General features: G+C 36.2%; 1 protein-coding gene across 3 annotated transcripts; it reads left to right on the top strand.

Moving 5' to 3' along the window:
• Window positions 1-948: 948 nt before the first annotated feature.
• On the top strand, window positions 949-23595 carry scml2 (Scm polycomb group protein like 2). Of its 3 annotated transcripts, none has more exons than XM_079598307.1 (15): window positions 949-1044; window positions 4718-4796; window positions 4922-4993; window positions 5098-5168; window positions 5445-5679; window positions 6077-6165; window positions 6363-6606; window positions 14740-15038; window positions 16079-16190; window positions 16462-16665; window positions 17668-17844; window positions 18537-18662; window positions 19948-20181; window positions 21809-21972; window positions 22078-23595. In XM_079598307.1, exons 2-15 carry the CDS (start codon window positions 4775-4777, stop codon window positions 22198-22200), a joined length of 2172 nt encoding a protein of 723 aa, XP_079454433.1. In that variant the 5' UTR covers window positions 949-1044; window positions 4718-4774; the 3' UTR covers window positions 22201-23595. The 3 variants fall into 3 exon arrangements, with proteins under 3 accessions (XP_079454433.1, XP_079454431.1, XP_079454432.1); XM_079598305.1 differs by having other exon boundaries at window positions 19948-20190; XM_079598306.1 differs by having other exon boundaries at window positions 1021-1044; window positions 4730-4796; window positions 19948-20190; window positions 22078-23590.
• The last annotated feature ends 203 nt before the right edge of the window (window positions 23596-23798 follow it).

The raw sequence follows: 23798 nt of genomic DNA, 5'->3' as shown, positions 1-23798 counted from the left end.
CTATCTATCTATCTATCTATCTATCTATCTATCTATCTATCTATCATTGTCATATGATGTATTAGTATATCGTATGTGTTATACTTGTGCATTTAGGTGTATCCCTTTTGACGCATCACTGATCTATGTAATTATATGTAAAATTGCGATTGGTCAGTTTTATAGCTACACTATTTATTTATGCATTTTTTTTATTTTTTATTTTACTATTATTATTCGGAGAATTATAGAAGAATGGCATAATATGTCACTCTTAATAAACATCATGCAAAAATGCTGGGTTTTCCAGCAAACATGAGCAAGAATAATTTAATATGGGAAAACTCGAGACAGGCAGGCTGACTGCATGGAGTGATTCTTCAGGAAAAGCGCATGGTGCCATCTAGCGATTATTAGGCTACTATCTGAAAAGTATGCAATACAAATAATTAAAAAAAAGTTATTGTTTTCATAATAAATGTTATTTACAGCAGTCATGCTCTTATAGCCTTAATGTGACCCCATTTTACACAGGAGTAGAACTAGTTTTAAGTTATAAAAATAGGCTATAGACAAAGGCTATAGATCATTTGAATTATTTAAAAGAATAATTATATGCGATGATAAAATATGCACCTTTGCTGTATTATTAGACCAGATAATGAATGCCCATTTAATCAACATCAAGTAGACTACCTCATAAATGAAATTTGTATAGTTAAATTATGTTTATTTGTAACCACAGCCTATTTTTTTTCCAACTCACTAATAATTAATCTGTAACAAGATAACACATATGACATATCCACTTACATTTAATTATATTTTTAGAATGTCACTCGAATTCAGTTCAAACCGGATCAGCGTGTAAACGTGCATTTGTAAAGGAATATTGGGAGTTTGAAATTCAGATGCACCAATACAATATGATCTGTAGTTCTTCGATGTCTATTGATATACATCTCAAGGCGCAGATACTGCTGGACATGCGCGGATGCGCGAAACATGGCGGCCTAGTTCCAATGGAAAGTAAAGCAGAACAGCAGCACTGTCCTTCCTTACACGGTGAGCGAACAGCAGTGGCACATTTTTCACATCTATTATATTGAATTAATCGTGCTGTAGTGTATTGTGCATCTATTCGCTCGTTTAGTATCTCAGTGGTCACTGATGCGGAAGCTGAATGCATGTTTACATATGGGATGAGGATGTTATGTGCGCGCGCGCTGTGTTTTCTTGCGTCGGTTATTCCCTGACCTAAAACACAGCTTGCTGCCTTTCTCTAATTGGCACACTGGTGTTGAGTGCATATGAAAAGCTATTTACACTGCATCAAAAAGTACGCCAGATATGTGTTATGTATTGCATACATTTACTTTAAAAAAGCAATAATAATAATATTATTTAACAATCTGCATGTTTATGACACTGGCATCTGTTCCACCCATGACAGAAGGGCAATTCACTGTTTATGTGACCCTCATTGTTTCAGGGTTTTTTTGTCAGTTATTTTGTCTCAGTAAAAGTTATCAAAATAATTTACTGATGCTGAATTTGTTTTCCCCCCAACACTCTTAATGCTAATATTTAATTCAACGCATCATTCATTTATGTGTGTCATGCTTGGAAATGAATTCTGGCATGAAAACATAGAAAACAACATGAAAATTAATAGGCTACATAAAAACATTTATCTTTATTTTTTTTAAATAATCTCACTCATCTGTGAAATCAAAATATCCATATTCACCCCCTGCTTTAAAGCAGCCATGTCTAAAGAGAAGGCTTCCTGTCTGGGGGGGGTGCAGTGCAAAGGCCTTGAAAAGACAGACAGAGCGAGAGAGAAATGTAGAGAGAGAGAGAGAGACCACTAAATGTAGACATCATCTGTTAATGGGAGGTGTTGGAATCCTTTTCATGTGCCGCTGCAGACTCCCACAAATGTACACTGCTATTGACCTTTTTACGGCGGTTTGGAATCTTTATGACGAGTCTCTCTGAATGGGATTCACAGCTTAAGACAGAAGAATGAGAAGAGAGAGAGAGAGAGAGAGAGAGAGAGAGAGAGAGAGAGAGAGAGAGAGAGAGAGAGAGAGAGAGAGAGAGAGAGAGAGATTGTCTGCTATCCAGACAGAAGTGGCTGGTAGTTTCATAGCAGAAACACATTGGCGTGACTTTGAAAGGATAGTATCTTTCTTCCCCCACAAGTCAGACTTGTTTTCAGGATTCTCTTTGGGACTTTTTCAGCATCATCTGGAGGTTTTTGCTCAATCTTTTGGCTGGATAAGAAAGTAAGAAACAAGGCAGAAATACATGTTTTTAATTGCATGTCTCTTAAAAAAACCCTCTTTAAAATACACCTTGTAATTCCAATATGCCCACATTACAGATTTTATTTCAAAGGTCCTGATTTAATATTTCAATGCAGTGTTTGGTGTAATGCATTACTAAATCATTACTGTAATTTAATTACTTTTCCCTTGAAAAAGCAAAGTAGCTAACGTATTACTCTTAATTTTTCTGAAATTTAATTACAGTTACTTCTGAGTTGCATAGTATGGAATATTCTATATAAAACAATAGTGCATTTAACATCAAAATTTAAATACTTTGGTCAGTTCAAGAATCATTTATGCAATTTTACATTATTTAATTGACAGAATTAAAAGAGCAGTTTCATCCTTTACGGTTCAACTGATCGATGTTGATATGGGATTTAGTAATAAGTATCTATTACACTGGTGAAGATGTAATTAGTAGCAATTGATTACTTTTTTAGAGTAATAACCCAACACTGTTTAGTTGGACCTTAATAACCACCTGGTGCTTCTAAATTCATATTAGAGATTAAAACTTAAAAACACTTAATTGTTTATACTGTTTATACTGTTTATAATTGAGTAGACTGAAGGCTGTAGTATTATATTTGTTAATAGCATTTCACTTTTGCAAACTAAAAAAAAAAAGTAGTATTTTGCAAATGTCATTGATTTGTTGCCCCTAATTGCTAATTTCCCAAACAAAAGGGTGAATGTTTGTTGCAGAGTGAGCACTGAAGATAGCAATGTGCTGAAACATTTGCTCCTGTTCATTTGTTTTTTAATTCACTTTGCACTTTTTGCACTATGAAACCCAGAAAAACAACAACAAATGTTTTGATTGACTTCTGTAGTCTGTACTGACTGACTGACTGTACTGTTCTGTAGTCAGCCAGCCACCTTCTTGCTCGGTTTCCATGAAAAAGGATTTTTGTCAATTTTGAGCGCAACAATTTCTTAGTTTGTTGAAGAAATTCAAAGGGAAAATGTATTTGTTTTAGTCTTTATTTGTTTTTTTATTTAGCTATGTTGAATGTCCCATTGCGAATCACTGGGAATAAAAGGGAAGTCCTTCATCCCACTGTCAGTTTGCACGGGACGTCAGCTGCAGCCAATTTCCCCCAAACTGAGATGTGACTTATCACTTGCCGAGCGAGCCGAGGCTTTGATCAGAGAGCGCTGGGTCCCTCAGAAGCTCAGTAACTTATTATGATGTCAAATAGAAGAAAAGCTTTGATTCTCTAAAGGTATTTGTGATTTAGTGATAATCTTTTTTTTTTGCACAGTACAATGTTGGTGGAATAAATTGCACTCAGACGCCAGTGGGGAGTATAAAGTATAATCCCTGTCTTCCGTAATGCTGTAATATGGTTTCCGGGGAGAGTTCATGAACTCTGGGCCAAACGCCAAAGCTGAACCAGCTGATGAAAGAGAAGACTATTATTTACAGATAGCATGATCTCACTAAAACTGATTTGAATATAAGGCGAGATTTCTTTTAAAGAAGTCGTGCGTGCTGCATTATTATTGTTATTGTATCAAAATACAATAACACCATAATATTTTGCAATTATTACAATTTAAAATAATCTTAAAATGTAATTTATTTCAGTGAATTCCAAAGCTGAATTTCCTGCATCATTACTCCAGTCTTCAGTGTCACGTGATCCTTCAGAAATCAGATGTGCTGATGTGCTGCTCAATGTTAAAAACTCTGATATGCTTAATATTTTTGTGTAAACTGATACTTTTTTCAGGATTCTTTGAGTAGAAAGTTCAAAAGAACAGCATTTATTTGAAATATAAATATTTTTATCAATCATTAAAAATCATTATAATCTTTTTAAATGTCCTTACGTGTATTTTTTTAATCGATTTAATGCATCCTAAAAGTAATAATAATAAAAGTATTAATTTCTTTAAATGAGTTAATTAAAGTTTAAAACCAAATTTTCAAACAGCTGATGCTTATTGTAATTAAAGAAGAACAAGGAAGAAAGAAAGAACAGAACTTATAATAGAGCTTCCAATCTCTCTGTAAAAATAAAATATTGATGCTGCCATCTTTCAAGTCATTTCCTTCCCCTTGTAATTTGGCTTTAAATTTTAGGTGAAAATTGTCATTTTGACCCCAGTCATCAAAATAGTGGATTACTCAATACATATTCATCCATGGCATTTCATATTCTGGCTTTCCTTTCTATTTATGTTTGTCTTTCTTCAGAAAAAAAAAATATTAACAAAATAAAAAAAAATTAGCGGGTTGTCTCTAGTTGAGTTGACACGGAATGACCGTCAGTATGATCAGTTTTGTTATTAATAATTAATAAATTCTTTCTTTCTTTCTTTCTTTCTTTCTTTCTTTCTTTCTTTCTTTCTTTCTTTCTTTCTTTCTTTCTTTCTTTCTTTCTTTCTTTCAGTTGGCTGTTTAGGACCTGTCCAGTTTCTGTCCGCTTCATGTGGTTCTCCAGGTCACCATGGGCAAAACCCATCACAAAGGTCAAAACTACTTCATCCCATTTTGACATTTGAATTAAAGCGTCATCATTTTTTGTTAGTCCCTTTTCTTGAAGTAACTTATTTGTTATTATTCTCTAGTTTTGTGACTGTCTTTTTAATTGCAGACAAAAAGTACAGTAATAAGGAGAAATCGGGGAGGAATAATGAGGATTCACTCCCTTCACAAAAGCTCACTGGTACAGCCTTCTCTTTCTTTATTAACATGTAAAAAAACAAACCATGTACTGTAGTTAATCTCTAACTTCCTGATGTACATTTCTCTCCCCTGCTCCTTCACCAGAGCCGTTCAGCTGGGAAATGTACTTGAGAGAGACTTCAGCCTGTCCTGCTCCCCCCAGCAGTTTCAGACAGGTACGTCGTCCAAAGGGTTATTCATGGATGTTTGCAGCTTAATTTCTTATAACTGATATATTTGATATTATGTAACTCCTTACAGGATTAATGAGTCTTGATACCAGAGTTATATATACTGTATATATACACAAACACACCAAAACGCCAAATCAGCATATTAGAATGATTTCTGAAGGATCATGTGACACTAACAGATCCCTATATGCCATTATTCATATATTATTCACAGTATTTCATTAACATTTCATGGTAATGTTTTCTCTCTCTCTCCAGTCCAGAATCCCTCCCAGTAATGATTTTAAAGTGGGAATGAAAGTGGAGGCTTGTGACCCGAGGAATTCCACCTCCGTGTGCATCGCCACGGTGATGGGGTCAATGGGCGTGCGTCTCCGGCTCAGACTGGATGGCAGTGACAACACCAATGACTTCTGGCGATTGGTCGACTCGTCTGACATTCAACCGATCGGCACATGCGAGAAGAGTGGCGACATGTTGCAGCCGCCACTGGGTAAATTCTGCACTGATGCATTCTGGGATATAAAACAGGAAAACAAGATGCACTGGAGAACAATCAAACATTGTTTTCCAATGTTAACGCAAACGGAATAAGGCATAAATATGTGCTTTAGGTATTAATAATAAACAACCAATATCCTAGTAATATGCATGCTAATAAGCAACTAGTGAGAATTGGACCCTCAACTAAAGTGCATAGTTATATAATTGTTTTTAATGTCATGTTTAAGAACAAAATTGTACTGTGTTGATAAGAATAGTCATTTTTTAATTTTTTAAATAAAGCACAAAAATGATTTGAAAGTGAACTTTTTGCCGTGCATACTTATGGCATTATGCTTCTTTTCCATTCTGTTCATAATCTATTGCCTGTTTATACCATTCTTCAGGATTCAGAATGAACGCTTCTTCATGGCCCATGTTCCTATTAAAAACATTAAGTGGGGCGGACATCGCTCCAGCCTCAGCCTTTAAAAAGGTAATTGCTTCAAATTGCAAACCATGTTAACACGCTTCCTATGAATAAAGCTGTGAAAGAAATGGAAAGTGGAGTTTGAATAAATAATGTAACAAATCTTTCAACTGTTTAGAGCTTAGCATATACATTGCTTTTGTTATATTGTACTGTATTTTGAAATTAAATTTAGCTTGATGTGTTTCCTGTGAATGCCTCAGGAGCCGTCCAAACCCACTCAAAACTACTTCAGACCTGGTATGAAACTGGAGGCAGTGGACCGGAAAAATCCCTACCTCATCTGTCCCGCTACCATCGGAGAGGTGAGAGGTGACAAGATATTCGTCATGTTTGATGGCTGGAGAGGAGCGTTCGATTACTGGTGCCTGTATGACTCCAGGGACATCTTCCCCGTGGGCTGGTGTCAACTGACCAACCACAGTCTGCAACCTCCTGGCAACTGCTGTGAGTACAGTCTCTGACCACTAGGGGTCACTACAGGGTTTTCTCCAGTGTGTATAGAGTCATTGCCTCATGTTGTTTGAATTGGGAGATGTATTGGGGTCGTGGTGACTTGATCAATCAAGAGACTAGAGAAACCTAGTTTTTTCTCTATCAAATATTTAGTGTTTTCAAGTTCAAGTGAACAGTGACTTTTTGAAAGTTTGAAAGCTTGCTGATGAAATGTTTATTATATAGCCTACATGATTTTGAATTTTGAAAACAAGTTTTACAAGGTGAAATTGTTTAATTTGGTGACTAATTTTTTTTATAAGATTTCTTTGTAAGATTTTTTTTTTTTTATGAATCTTTTTCCCCTCACCAATTTCATACTTACTAAAAAGAGGAGTAGTATTTATTACTTTTATTTTAATAGAGTATTGATGTCAAATGTATGAGAGCTCAGAATTCATAAGAGATAGCCTATGCTATAGTTTTTTGGCTACAGTTTATGAATTTTAAGAACAATAACTGTAACGATAGTGATAAAGATATTGCTCTAAAAAATGTAATAACTGTAATAAACACCATAACTGTAACGATAACTGCACAGAGAAACAATATCGAATAACTTTCAGTAAAAACGTTTTTATTCATCAATGAATCCTGAGAAAGTATCACAGATTCCCAAAAAAACAATATTAAGCAGCACAACTGTCTCCACCATTGATAATAACCGAGTATCAAATCATTATATTAGAATGATTGGTAACACTTTACAATAAGGTTCGTTAGTTAACATTAGTTAACTACATTAGTTACCATAAACTAATAATGAACTGCACGTATACAGCATTTATTAATCTTTGTTCATGTTAATTTCAACATTTACTAATACTTTATTAAAATCTTGTTAACATTATTGTGACACTGAAGACTGGAGTAATGATGCTGAAAATTCAGTTTTGCATCACAGAAATAAATTATATTTGAAAGTCTATTAAAATAGACAACCATTATTTTAAATTGTAATAATATTTCACAGAATTCCTTTTTTTTCCTCTGTATTTTTTATCAAATAAACTCAGGCTTGATGAGCATAAAATACTTATTTTTATCGGTATTGTATGTACATATATATACATTGTGAGCAACATGCAGACACCTTATTCTTCTTGACAGCAACTTTTCCTTAACACGCACACTTTGCTGGACTACACTGATTATTTCTGGACTATCTCATTTCCCGATGTGTTGTAAATGTGGATGTGATGGTTTATCACTGTCTGTTGGTGCTGTTCAGATGTGTAACCCGTGCTTAAGCAGTCTGTGTGGCTCTGGCAGGAGAATTGATGTGAAGTGAATGAAAATTGACTTCTTGATGGATAGTGGTAGTTACGTGTCTATCGCTTCTTCCTCCTCTGAATACTTTCGAGGCATGTTTACTGCTCTCTTCCTGCTTTTCCCAGAGCGGACATGACCAGACTGAAAGGATATTGGGTGCTGGGAGAAGTTTCCCATTTATCCCAGTCAGACACGAGGTTCTTTAAGTATGAAGAACAATTCTGGAGAAATTGAGAATCTGTGGTCATTTTCCCCCGTTCTTGTTGTTTCACATACGCCCTGATGCACTGAATTGAGAAATTGTGTGAGATAGCCAATTTTGGAAAATACATTGAGTTGGATGTAGTTTATGACATTATAATATTTATTTGATTGTTTTGTTTTAAAGGCATTTTAGAATATTTCTCTATTAAAATACATGGTTGAAATAAATAAGTGAATTTGTCTTTGAGACTCAATAGTTTTTTAATGTTCTCACAACCATCAGAACTGGAACTGTTGTGTATTATTGACTGATTACAATTCACACATTTTACATAAAATGCTTGGATCAATCCATGACTCGGCAGAAAATTCTGAACTGAATTCTACAAGTGCAGGTTTTAGGGTTTCACGTTCTTTTGGAGAGATAAAAAATATGTCGAATTAAAAGAACAGCTATATATGATGTTTCAATTCTATGATTTTATAAGTGGTCTTTATGGTAATTGAGTGCTAAATTTGGTAAAACCAAAGGCTCATTTTACATATAAATATGAAAAAGCAAATGGTTCAAATAAACTCTGATGATATTTTAGTGAGTTTTGAATGGAGGAATGAAAGCATGAGCTGCGAGTTTATATTTTCCTTTGTGTGTGATTTGTCTTCATTTGCCTTGCATAGTTTTAACTGATCATTAGTGAATACCACCTTTCTAATGAGCACTGAAAAAACAACAACGTGTCTGTTGATGTTTGAAGGATGGCTTTTTTTTTTTCTGTATTTCTAGTTTTTCTTGCTGGGTTTTACCTCGGGCACTGAGCACATTGTGTGTGCGCAGATGTGCATATATTAATAATGTACAAAGAGCAACAGTAATACGTGCTTAGTACAATGGAAAGGCAAGCTTTGGACACGAGACAAAGGTTTAGCTTTTGGTTCAGATCTTTTGCAGTCAGTTACAAATAAATACTTTTTTTATTAAAACATTTTCAATTGAATTACTCCTAAAAAGAAAAGTGTTCTCAGTTTTCCTGTAATCTGAGAAGATGTTGGAATATCTGGAGTGTGCTGGTTTGTGTTAGAAAAAGTCTTCTGAGAGTTTGTTTTGATTCAGTTTCATTTATGTTTTTGATGTACTATTACGAAAGAGCTCGAAGATTCAGCCTCTGGCTATACCGCATAAGAAGCATTTATAACATTGAGAGAAAATGAAAGTCAAATTGTCTGTCACATCTTATCCTTTTCCCATCTCAGATGAGAATTTGATACAATATTGATAAAAAAAAAAACCTTCACTGAGTTTGATGTTTTTCGAATTCCTTTGACTTGAATTATTAATTTAAAAAACAACAATCAGCCAATGGAATAAACAATGAAATTGTTTATTCTACTAATGTGCAGAATTAATTTCAATGGCTTTTTAATATGAATTTAAATCATTCTTTTATTTCCGGCAAACCTTCAATTGTTTATATGATTTTAATTATATTGTTTCCTTTGTAATGAATTAGGAAATATTTGACTGCTTAAAAAAAAAAGAAAAAAAAAGCTTTTTTTTCCAGAGCCATAAACAATAATCCATTATGATTAGATGGCATGCTTTGCCTAAATTATCTTCTTCAAGTTATTTTTAGAGGTGTTTATTAGCACTGGATATGTATTCACCTTTGCTCCTGTTCTCACACCTAAAGTGAGAACCATAGGGCAGGTTTTTTTTTAATACGTGTTAGTGCTTTCACACATCTCGCACACTTGTGTAGCTTAATGCATTTAAAATAAATGTGCGAGACAAAGCAGACAAATCCAATTTGGCTCTATAGGCCTGTTTGTGTATTTGTAATAATCTAATAATCCTTCTGAATGGGTTCTGGGATTACGACTGGTACCAGATTGAGGTGTGTGTACCAGACTATACCCGCCGGGCGTGTAAGAAAGCACATAAATACTTCCAGCAGGAGCATCATTCATGCCTCTCTGGACGTGTGCTTCAAACTGGGCGCTCTGAATCTGATCTTCATTAACCCTTTACCCCCTTCAGCCCTAGAAGCCTGGGAGGAGGCCTTTGAAATGGCAGGAGACTGATTAGTATGGGATGTTGAATGTAAATGTGATAGTTTGTCAGAGATAACAACAACCCTATTGTGCCAGATTTATATAAATAACATTTTGAAGAACTTGACAGTCATGTGCAATGTTTATTATTTTTTTGGACATGGTTTAAAAAACAAATAAGCATTATTATAATTATTATTATTATTAGAAGTAATAATAAAAAGTAAAAGTGATTGTTATTTATAATAATTATTTATTAATTATAGTCTAAACAATAGTTTCATTTATTTATTTATTTATAGTCTAAATCTTGAAGAATACTACTACTAATAATAAGTATTATTATCATTATGTAGTTCTAACATTGTCTACATTTTGATGTAACATTTACAAATAATTACTTTTAAATATTAATAATAATTATTATTTAAAAACGTTTTTTATAAATGTTAAATCAACATGTAGATTAACTCTTAAATCTAAATTTTGAATAATAATAATTATTTATGAATGTTACATCAAAATGTAGCCTAAATCTTAATCGTAAATAAATTATATTGATATTTAATGATATTTTGTATTTAATAAAATACAAATAAGCTCTTCTTTAATTAAATGTTTTATTGTACTTTAATAATAATGTAATTTGGCGCCCATTTGAGGACTGTCAACACTGGCTGATAACATGAACACCCCGCCCCTCCTCCTCCTCCTCCTCCTCCTTCTCCACTCCTCGTCCCCGCCTCCATATTAATCAGATATTGCCCGATCAGGGCTCCACCGGCACGGGCTTTGTCATGCGCTTCTGCCGCTGCTGTTCAATCCGGGTGCGAAAGTGAGCGCGAGCTCCGGTTGTTATATTGCTTTAAAACCAGACATTCTCAACCAAGGGAAAGATTTACACCGGATTCGTTGGCGCAGAACGCGGATATAGTGGAAAGTTGGCGTTTTGGTGAGTTCCTCCGGCGTATTCCGAGGCTTTTGTCTGTGATGTCTGTTGCTTTGTTTTAGTGGCTTGTGCATTTAGGTCACACGAGTTTAATTCGAGTGTGTTTTTGCATAGGTTTCTTTCCTGTTGCTTTCAGTTAGTCTCTTCCTCCTGTAGTGGACTAACACTGCACTTTTATTTCTCTATTTGTGAAAAGCATGCATTCATTGAGCTAAAGAACTATGGTAAGCCGTTTTCATATTTATTTCGTTAAACCAACCAGCATCTATCTTTATTTTACTAGTATTTATATTGTACAAGTAATGCAATAGTGACTAGTGTATTTTTCAAATTCACTAGTAACTATTCATTAGGTACTTGTTCCTGTAGTAATTAGTATTAAATTAGTCATTCATATTTATTCTTTGAATGTTAGTATGCACTACTCGTAACTTGCATTTTTTTGCAGTATGCATTGATTAGTCAGAATGGCAACTACAAATCTTACTTAATAGATACCAGCAACAATTGGAATACATGCTAGTCTGAAATTAATAGTTATTATCTGAACCTTGGATAACTATGGGATTGTTGAAACGAATAAATAGTTAGTGGTCAATTATATACATCAGCATGCCGTAAATAATTATTAGTGAGCAGTTGAATTAAGTACTAAGATGCTAGTCACTCTTGGACTACTTACTAGTAATAAAAAAGTAGGCTACTGGTAACATAAAATGGATAAGTTTAAATGATAAAATGGCTTGCCACAAAAAGAGTCCTTAAACCCCTTTTAAGAAAAAGGTTTGGTCAATCATAAGGTGATTCATTGATAGTTTTACTAAAACGTTTGTCGATTACGGTTTTCTTTTTTGTGCTATGCTGAATTTACTTTTGTTTGTTTTAGCAAGATAATAGAAATCCATCAGGTAGATTCACTCAATAACCAATAAGCTATAACTTCCAGCAGAATGGGGGAAAAAAAATCTGCTGACTTGAAAGGACTAGTAGAATTACAAATGAAACACTCAGTTGATTTTTTTTTTTTGTACAGAAGCTGCACAAATACTTTTAAGCTTTTGTTGGACCGCGGTAGTTTTGACTTTTAGCTCTTTAACAGATTGCATTGTTTCATTAAATTGCCTGGGGCTCAGGGAACCCAATATCCCCTTTTACCATTCACACAGACACACACACTCACTCTTTTTCGCCGTTACTCCCCCACAACATGTGGTTCTAGTTCCCGCTGAGCTGAAGCCGCCGTCAGCCGTAGACGGATTGCCCGGGCGTTCGGGTCTGGTGTGGGGCGAAGTGTAAATATTGTGGAAGAGATGGAGTAATTACACTGGTTTTGCCCGGACACCTTTGTTCCACATCACTCGCAACCTCTCCCGTGACCAGACGCCCAGAAGGGTGTGTGTGTGTGTGTGTGCACTGGAGGTCAGTGGGTCACTCTGCAGCAGACCACAGAGAGGTCATTTTTGTGATCAGCTGGTTCGCTTCGTTTTTAAATGCATGGGGTGATTAGTGTGTAAAGTTTGTTTTTACATTGTCCGTGACCGAGCTTCTGAAAGTGTTTGCGTCTGTTTTGCATGCCCATTGTGCATACGTGCGCTTAATAAGCTTGATTCCTCACGTGCCTACTTATATTCATAGGATATTTGAATGAGAATCGCAGACTTTTCCGACCTTCGTATGAAAGCAAACACTTGTCCATTCCTCGCACGCTTTCTCTCGTCTCCTCATTAAACGTCTGCGTGGCTCCGGCTTGGCTTTCCTCTCGAGGCCCAGGAGAGCAGCTGCACGTAGGACTCTGTGAAAGCTCCCAGATGTACTTAGCAAAGCCGGCTTCTGCTGACCGCCCGTCAGCCGCCCTGTAATGGGAGAAGTTTATCTGATCGTAGAGATGGCCCATACAGAAGCTATAATAGGGGGGTTTGGTGGCATCGGTCTAAAGGAGGTGTGTGTGAGTTGGGGGGATTTCACTCCGATGTTGTTTGGCACTTCAAAAGCGTCGACTTGTGCTATTTTACACCTTCTTTGATGAATTTGTTTATGCTGAACTGCAGATATTCATTGTGGGTTTTTGAGGAAACTGAAAAGAATTTGCAGGTATTAATGTTATTTGGTTTGCAAGGCAAGTAATTTTTTTATAAGCAAGCTCGCATGGATGAATTTAAAATGAACATAACTCAAAGCACTGTCTATTGTCTTTTTGTGGTGTCATTTCGTACATCTGCTTGGCAAATCACTTTTTTTTTTTTTAAGAACAGATTTTTTTATTATTATCTTTGTTCAGTACATTACAGATGCCTTTTTTTAACACTTGAAAACCATAAGGTTCTCTTTTAAATGAGACCATTAAGTAGGCCCTGCATTTTGAACCAGCTACAAAATGAATAATACATTAACTTGCCTGCTCAGAAATATTCATAGAAAATTGTTTGTTGCTCTCTATGCAAGATAAAATTGACTTGAAATAAAATGCAAAGATGCAGTTCTAGCTGTGAACTCCTTCCATTCCATACTCGCCACATCTTATCCCACAACGTGATAACCGATAACGCACTCATCCAGGTGGAGAAGGGGGTCATTCTTTCTCCCTATAATGAGGATTACCTGTTGGCCACAGAAAAGAGGCCTTTGACCAGAAAGCCAGTGGGGGGAGGCCCACAAAACAATAGGGGGCTGAAAAGCACATGCCTCCTGTGGGGCACAATGGCCGGCTGAAACTGTCTCTCCTCACTCCTTCTTAAAGAGGATCTCTAGACAACTCAATTTTTGCACTCCCCATATTTAAACAGCCACTTTCAGGGCTGTAATGTGATGCTTCTAATATGCAAAATGCCCACTGAGGAAGAGAATTCGGCAGTATTTAGAAACGGTCAAATTCAAACGGAAAAGATAAAAGTTTGTTGCTCGCCTCATTCAAACTGCAAAAGAAGTGACTTATTTAAAAAAAAAATTAAATTATTAAATATTTATTTTGTGTTTGTGTGGGTGGCTGAGGGTTGTCTTATTTATGTATTCATTGCATATTGTGATGCTTTGTGAGACACAGATTGGTGAAACTGCAGTTAGAGCTAATCATTTCATGTTGAATGTCAGTATAAATCATCTCATTTAACTTGCAGATATTGCACATGTGGCAATAGGGCTCAATGTACAAACTAATGTAAAACATTGGTTTATAGTCATCTAGTGATTCTACAATATTGTTGTAACCATGATGAAGAATTTTGAACAAAGCATTTTGCATTTTGAACATGGTTATGGTTTCATCAGTTGATTTTTGTAAGATGAAACCATAACCATGTTCAAAATGCTTTCTCTTACTAAAATTTACTATGGTGGGTCTATGGTACAGTATTGTATTACTTTAATATAAATCATAGTTCAGTATGATAACCATATTCATATACGATGATGCATAGTATTTTACATTATATCCTCAAAGCATGTTCATGGATTATTTGTATAATGCCCAAAAAATGCTGTAATACCATGGAATGTAATCATCAACAGTTAAGGTAGAATTAGATTCATGTTTTTAATTAGCATAATATTTGATTTTAACATTTTTGTATTTGTATAGTATTATAACCTTTTTTTTTTTTCTCCCCCACCTTTAGTCAATCTCCCGAAGACTCCTATTCCAGCATTGGGCCAGTCCAGTCATTCTTGGCGCCCAATGCAGTCCCCGTACCGCCTGCCACACCCTCTGCCCCCTCTGCCAGTGCGCAAGGGGGTACGAGGGAGGAGACCTAAGAGCCAGACCATCGCAATGCTGAAAGAAGCCGCCGAGGCTGCAGCAGCCGCAGCCGCCACTTCACAGAACGGCCAAACGCAGTCCAATACAGCCAAGAGTCCCATGAGCTCACTGCTCACACCCAAACCATATAAGAAGAGGGGACCCAAACCTGGCAGCAAGGTAAAACTGCTTTTTTGTGGTCGGATGGGTCAGTTAATAGGTTTAACTGGGGATTGTATATTTATATAGATGATATTTACAGTTCAATTCCTAAAGGGATTGTCCACCCAGAGATCAAAATTGTCATTGAGTGTTGTTAATTTATATATATATATATATATATATATATATATATATATATATATATATATATATATATATATATATATATATATATATATATATATATATATATATATATATATATATATATATATATATATATAAATCGTTTGTTAATTTAGATAATGCTGAAATAAAATACAATATACTAGATGATTAAACTTAAATGAAAATTAGAAATGCAACCAAGTGAAAAAAAAAATATAGATCTAAAAAAGCAGCACATAACAATGAAAACTGAAAATATAAAAATAAAAGCTCATTTAAAATATAAACAAATGCTATAATATATAAATAATACTAAAATAACAGTTAACTCAACAGTTAACAGTCACTCAAACCTGTATGATCTTTGTTTTTCTGAGGAACACAAATTAGATATTTTGATTGAATCTAATGTCATTGGTAGCCAACACAATGGGATTTTAATGGTATTAAAAAATGAAGGGGAAAAAATAAAAAAATTGCCCTGGTTACTGATCATTATGCAGCTTTTGTTTGATTTGAGGGTGGGTCGTATGTCATGAGTGATTATCTAAATTAAACATTTCTTCTATAATCCTTCCCCATGAACGGTACATTAAACATGCTGGATTCACAATCACGATAAGGCTTTTGTAGCCTTCTGCCATTGTTTTGAGCTTTCCTGTAGCTCAGACAGTAGAGCATTGGCGCTTGCAACGCCAAGGTCATGGGTTCGATTCCCAGGGAAATAAAAATAAAATAAAATGTGTACCTTGAAATGCAATGTAAGTCGCTTTGGATAAAAGTAAATTTAAATGTAAATTTAGAAGGTGGGCAAACGATAGTGGGGTTGTTTTGTGAGGGTGTATTGGTTGTTTTTTTAATCTCTCGCCCTCTGTCTTCCGCCTTTACAGAGGAAACCAAAGGTTCCTCATTCACTTTCAAGCCCCACGTTGTCTTCCTCAGTGTCAGATGGGAGACTGTCTAGTCTACAGACAACAAGAGACTCAGGAGTCTTGTCCACAGGTAAGCTTGTATCTCACTGCATTTCAATATAGTAAAATGTACTCTAAAAGCAAATCCAAGTTGTGGTCATGTATGGATTTATTTACAAAACTAAAACAATATTTTGGCTTGAAGCAAACCTCATAAACAAGCACTGACACTTCACACAGAAATGTGGTTGAAGTAACATCTTACATTTTCTAGCAGGCATGGGCCATGCACTCCTCAATATTCTGATGCTTTTGCATTGTGTTGTTCGCTTCACCTGACCATCCATTCTCACCTCTTCTAGTTTGTGTGTACGTGAATAAACACGGAGATTCGGGGCCGCACCTGGACCGTAAGCTGTTGTTGCAGCTGCCCGATCATTTCGGGCCGGGCCCCGTCAACACGGTTCTCCAGCACTCGGTCCAAGCCTGCGTGGATTGTGCGTTCCAGCCCAAAGCTCTGTTCGGCTTCCTGCAATCTCAGTCTGATGGCGGGGAGATCATCAGAGGTTAGTTTGGATCTGCTTTAGAGTTTGTGTGATGATCTGCATTTCATTCTTTGATTAGAAGAACTTGGCTGCCAGCAAGAAAAAATGCTTTTTATTTTTTATAAATCCTACTCTTATTTAAGAAGGCATTATAATAGCTTAACTTTATATTGTCATTTTAATGGCATTTGTACTAATATTTACGAGTAATAAAAGGTTAATATGCCTTTTATATATACATTTACAAATATCGCAATAAAAAATATCCACATCACACATATTACTGAAATTTACTTGATGTGGCCATGACATGTGTTGCATGTTTTAACAAAGACGAAAAATAGATTCGAAGGTAATTTTTTTTTTTTAACCTGAGGAAGTCAAAAGTGCCCCAACTGGAAGAGTCATCCACAATCAAATGTTTTGAGAGCTGAATGGCATATTGATTTAAGACTTAAGCTCTGTTTGAATTCGTATAGTTGAGTGTTGTTTTAAGACTGTCAACGTGTGTGTGCTTTACAATAAAGAGAAAAAAGTAAAATCATGGGTGTGTGATTGACCTGAAAAGAGGAGGGTGTGTGTATGTTTAAAAAGAAGAGTGTGTGTGTGTGCACAGCTGATGTCATCAGACTGCGAGTAATAAGGGATGACATCTGTGTATAACCTGGTTTGGATCATTTGATTGGGGTGTCCCCTGGGGAAGTGTGTATGTGTATGCGTGTCTATATTTGTGTGTGTGTGTGCAGGGGGTGGGGCCCACGCTAGGACTGTAGAGCCATCTGCTGCGACGCCATGGCCCCTTAATCGGCACCCATTTAGCCAGATCACCCCCCCCCCACACACACACACACACACACACACACACACCCAAACAGCATTTGGTGGGTTGGGACTAATTTAATTTTTTTATAGCACAAGTGATGTATTCATGAGAAGCATACTAAATTCTACATGCATTCTGTGTGGCATGTTTAAGAGTTATACAGTGTTTTTTAATTTTGCACCACATCTACTTTCATTCAGTTCGCTCTGAAGGAGGAATCCACTACGTCAAGCTCCCCACTGCCTCCAGTGCTTCGTTCGTTCTGCGCTTTCTGGAAACTCTGTGTCACCATCTGCAGTGTGATAACCTGTTCAGCAGCCAGCCGTTCAGTCCACTAACCACAAACACACACGCACCGTACGAAAGGAGCAAATCAGGTATGTGTGCGTGTTATTGTTAACTGAACTAAAACCATGCAGAAATTGAATTACAATTATTTTAAAAGGAAAATCTTAGTGCCCCTATTATGCTATTTTAAACATTCCTAATTTTGTTTTGGAGGACTCCTACAGTAGGTTTACATGCATCCAAGGTCAAAAAACACTTTATTTTTTCATAATATACATTGCAGCTTCACCTCTTTTTTCACAGTGTCTGAAACCGTTTCGATCAAGGATTCAGTCTGTAAACCCCTCATTTCCGAGAGCTTCCTCTGCTCTGATTGGTCAAATGGCCCAGTCTGTTGTGATTGGTCTACCGCTTACAGCATGTGTCAGAAACTAAACGCTTGAATTTGTAACAATGGCATTGGTTTTGCCGAGTCCTCATCCTTTGGAAGTGCATACAAAGTGTATTCGCAGCACAGAAGTGTCTTCTCAAGGTCTCGACACCACAAACCCAACTCTGAGGCCTCAGGGTGGGTCAATGTAGACGTTGTTTGTGGGCAGCCAATGAAGACCATAGGCTGGCATTATGCACATTTATTTCAGAATCGATTCTTTCTTTTAGGAGACCACTTTATTTTCTGTGCTCTTTGAAACTTTGAATGTATTTATTTGACTAAATCTAGATTTTTCAAATCTGTGGACTTCTAGAAGTGATCTATATCTGCACTTTTCCTCTGTTGCAGTGAAAGAGGAGACATCAGAAGCTTTGTCTGTAGCGCGAGGTACCAGACGTTTCAACCGAGATTCAGCTGCCTACACCGCTGCCCTGTCACCCAAACTACAGAGAACAGAAGCTCTGCCCTCAGACGGTATGATCCGTTCAGCTGTTCTGAGCGATTGTGCTTGTTCGTGAATGATACCGATACTAGCTGCAGCAGGTCCTGGCCAGTTCTGATTGGTCGAACTTAAAGTGAACGGAGGACGGGGTTTCCTTTAGGCGGAGTTAGACGCCTCTTCATTTTCTTATTAACCGCACAAAATAAAACAATTAATAATGCAGACAGACTCCTAATTAAATCGTCTACATTGTAACTAATTAAGTGTCTGATTTTCATTAGGGTGAGAATAACCTGCCAGTTTGGGTTATTTTTACTGCTGTGGGTGAATTATAATTTGCCAGACGTGGGTGTTGTGTGTTCAGCTCTCATTAAATGTCTCGTAGATAAAGCGAAGATAAAGTAATTTTTTTATAAAATTGCAAGTAGTGTTCGCACACGTGTGTTAGAGGACGATTATAAACTCTGAGACGTGTTGCTACTTGTTGCGTCAGATTTCTGTTCATGCAGAACACAGGAACCCTGTACTACATTTATTTAGGTGAGTCTGTTTGTTAAATACTGACACAACTAGTCATTGTTTATTGACTACTTTCCACAATTTAATGTCAGAAAAACTATGAAATGGGAGTTGAGGATTTATGCAGTGACCAAAAATGTTATATTTCAGCTTTATGAAAGCAGTGACAAGTAGCCAGAGCTTCATTATGTACATCCTGAGATGCTTTTCAAATGGTGTATTCATCCATTCAATTGTGTAAAAGATCGTGAGAAACAAATTCATTGTTCAAATCTTTGTAGCAAACTACCCTTGTGTATTTGTATTTTGGGGTTGGGGGGTCAGTAAGATTTTGTTTTGAAAGATATTAATAATTTAATTGAGCAAGGATGCATTACATTGAGACTTTTACATTATTACAACATGTTTCTATTTCAAATGGAAACAGTAGTTCTTTTGAACTTTCTATTCATCAAAAAATCCTGAAAAATTAGCTTTACGGGTTCTGTTTTCAATATTTGATCATAAAAATATCAAATTATTTGAGCACCAAATGAGCATATTAGAATGATCTCTGAATGATTATGTAAAACTGAAGACTGGAGTAATGATGCTGAAAGTATTTGCTAATAATATTTAAATTGTGTTTGATTAAATAAATGCAGCTATAGTGAGCATAAGTCTTCTTTTTTTTCTAATTTTTTTTTTTTTTTTTAATGAACGACCCCAAACTTGAACAGTAGCATTTATTTCAAACCATATATTACCAAATAATGACCTTGGGTATTAATGAAAACCTTTCACTCTTCTTTGTGACAGAAACCATTGCCCATGCTGAAAATGGTGCCACTACAGACCAGCAGTTCTCAGAAGAGTCGATGGACTCGGCATCCAATTCTGTGGCCCCCCGGCCCCCTGCCCTACGCAGCCCGTCTGAGTATCACCCCCCGGCCGGAAGCAGCCCGCACTACCCCTCTCACCCCCCACCCCTCCGCAGACTCTCCTCCAACCCCTCGGAGCTGGGGCCCGCACGCACACACAGACGAGTGGAAGGTAGGCTATGTAAGAACGCTTTGTTTAAACACCTTCACACACACACTATTAATAACATGTAAGATTGCTTGTAAATGACCAGACTTGTTCATGCTTATTTATTTTAAACAGCCCTAGTGCACTCAGATTTATAGGTAACACTTTGTGCTCACTGTTTCATAATATATAAACAAAAAAAAGATAATTCTAAATCAATCATTATGCACAGTTATTAATGTCAGAAACTACTGATCTGTATATAAGCATTGTTTTTTTTTTTTGATGATTTATTAATGATGGTTGTTAAAGACTTGTTTGTTTATTTTAAATAGACCTAGTGCACTCGGATCTATCTATAGGTAACACTTTGTAATAACTTTCTATAATATTAAAGTTGTCATGAAACGGAAGTTGCGATAGTCTTTCATTCCCTGTATGTGAGTGAAACGAGTCAACGACTTCTCGAAAAAGGAAAAATGTAGAGCGGGACTTGATTTTGCCCATCAGGAATTGATTGGACGGTTGATCTCATGTGATTGACAGCTTGTCCCGCCCTCATGCCAGTAAACGCATCATCAGAGAAGAGAGGTGATGTCTTGCAGGAGGGAGAGGAAGCTATTTTGTAAAATAATTACGAGGGCACATGAACAAAAAAAATAAGATAAATCATTTGACAACTGCAATTTTCCATAAAAAATAAGAATTTATATTAACCGATTATTTCATGCAGTTAGAAATGTAACTTTAAACTACTGATCTGTATATAAGCTTGCATGTTTTTGATGATTTGTTAATGATAAATTTGAGTTGTTGAATGATTGAAAGTCTATAGGGGTTTTGAGCTGTTCGTGTCTGTGCTTGTTGGCATTAGTCTTGCGTTTGAGCCCGAAAAGCAGAACCGTTTCATTGTTCAACTCCCTCAGAATGCTTTCAGACTGGCAGCTTGGCTTACGCGATCACCGCTGCTCTTCGGAGACTTGGATCTGTTTCTATCGTGGGATAAACTCCCATATCAGTTCCGCACAGAGTGCTTGTGTGAGGACCAGATGTATTTTCTCTAATCAAATGTCAAATGGCACAATAGGCTTTGATATGGATTAAAGCCTGTTAGCGGCTCGGGGGGCCATATTTATTTAAATTGCATCTCGGAGTAAGAGCGATGTTTGGGGTTCAGTTTTATTTTCCATATTAAAGCGACTGAGAGCAGGACCGTCAAGGAAGCACTGATTCTAGACCAGACCTCATTCAGGGAAGCATAATGTTCAGTTTCCCAAAAAATATGAAACGTGTTGGTCAATGTTTTGGGTACTTTTGACCTCTAGCATGACATATTTTCAGTCGTGGGCTATATTTGAAGCTATCATACTATTCATATGGTTTCTTCTATATGTGAATGATATTGTCCTAATATAACCTTATGCAGTTTTGTTATAAACATCATTAGTTCATGTTTAAGTATTAATTCAGATATTAACACATGATTATTCATGTACCCTTATTATAAAGCATAACCCATTTTGTCATTCGTATGTTTTTAGTGCCCCTAGTGGCAATTTATTATCATCCAAAAACATTCATATGTGCAAGTAAAGACCTTTTTGTAGTTGCCATATTTATTATTGATTTATATATTATGTTTATTTGCTAGCTGCTAGCTCAACCACTGGTCCTGATCATCAAGCAGCAGAGAAGGATTCCTCCAGAACGTCCAATAAGTGTCCGTCATCGTGGAGTATAGAGGAAGTGATGCAATTTGTGCGCGATGCCGATCCACAGGCGCTGGGCCCACATGCCGAGCTCTTCAGGAAACATGTAAGATATGATTTTCTTGACTTCTTTCATATGTTTTGAACTTCTTTCAAGTTAAGTTGTTTTATATTATATAGTAATGTTATATGGATTGATCGTTTTCCACAGGAGATTGATGGCAAGGCCTTGATGCTTTTACGGAGTGACATGATCATGAAGTACATGGGGCTGAAACTGGGTCCTGCTCTCAAACTTTGCCATCACATTGAGAGACTCAAACTGGTGAAATAGTGGCTGGAACCTTCTGAGTAAAAACACAGAGGATCCACTAGAGGGCAACGGAGGAAAACGCAGGTCCACTCAATTTCAGAGTCGACACCAGAGAGTTCAGTCAAGCTTCATGGATATTTATTGCCCGTGACATGGATGGTCAAAGGTCCAACATGCTGACCTACTTCACCTGTACTCATTCCCGCTGGTTTAAATATTGGGGGGAAAAAACTGACCTGCCAAATATTTCCTTTTTTTTTGTGTGGCAAAAATGAACCACCAGATTGACTTCTCAAAACTGCCTAACTTTGTGTGCAAACAAGGATGTTCACATTGGCTCTCATCTAGAAACCAATTCAGTGTAGAATTGCAGCTACAGATCTCAGTACCTCAGCGATATGATGCTCTGCGTTTACAGACAATGGTGGAGAAAGCTGAATCCCAAAGGATTTCACTGTGTTCATGTGTCGGGTCCGGTTCTGTCTACACGCACATACAAATGTTCACTTTCCACTGTATTTTACTCTGTTTACGTCTGTTGAAGATGTATTTGACTTTATGCTTTGGGCATTGAATATGAAGGGTTTCGGTGCCGGTGAATCAAATGTCATTGCTCACTATTTGGCGTAGTGTTTATTTAATTGGACATTTTCATTAATTTTTTCTTCTTTGACAATGGAATTGGATTACACATTGAATTATATTTCAAAATGTACTACAGTTTCATAAAGTAACAGAGAAATAAATAAAATTATTTTTTAAGTGATATAAACCAAAAATGGTTTTGCTATGGTCTATAAAAAGGCATAAATTTTTAGGGCACAAACTTTTTTAGTTCTGACCGTTAACTGAAGATGTCTACTATTGTTCTTTAACTCGAGACAATTAATTACTCAGGACACTTGTACAATACATTTTCATTTATTCATATTTTGTTGTCATGATGTTTTTTTCAAAAAGTCAAAAAAACTGACTAATTAATGTCCACACCAGCACTTCAGGTGACACCCATGAAGGTGGACATAATGTCACATGGTCCTGAAATGTAGAGGTTTATCTGCATGGAGAATGACAATGATGTACGGAGCATGCAGCAATTCCAGAAATGTATGTGGTTCTGTTTATGTGTACATCATACATATGTGTATTTAGTTCAGTATTCTATCATTTAGTGCATTTTTTTATTTTATTTAATAGGTAGAAACTGTTGCTTTTGAGCGCATTGTGTCTGTTTATATAATGGATTTTGTGACTTTGGGGGATGGAGCCTTTTTGTTTTGATATTATATTCATACATTTTTAGCTCCTTTTAGATACACTGTATTTACTTTGCTCTTATACTCAGGTTGAAATATTTTGTATTTACTTATTTGAACACTTTTCTACCATTTGAATAAATAATTGCATTTATGAAGTTGTCATGTGCACCGTATTTTCAGTGGGAAAAGGCATTTGCACATCTTATGTTTTGGTTTAAGCTGCAGTCTGTAACTTTTTTTGTTTTGCTCAAAATGTACAAAACATTATATAATGAGCGAGTACATCATGAATCCTCTTTCTAAACCGTGTTTTATCCTGAATCACCACGGTACACCTAATAAGTGTTTATATTGGGACAA

Source organism: Phoxinus phoxinus (assembly GCF_949152265.1).
Source record: "Phoxinus phoxinus genome assembly, chromosome: 22".
Lineage (NCBI taxonomy): Eukaryota > Metazoa > Chordata > Actinopteri > Cypriniformes > Leuciscidae > Phoxinus > Phoxinus phoxinus.
The sequence above is the reverse complement of the archived record's forward strand: the minus strand, read 5'-3'. Positions and strand labels throughout refer to the sequence as shown.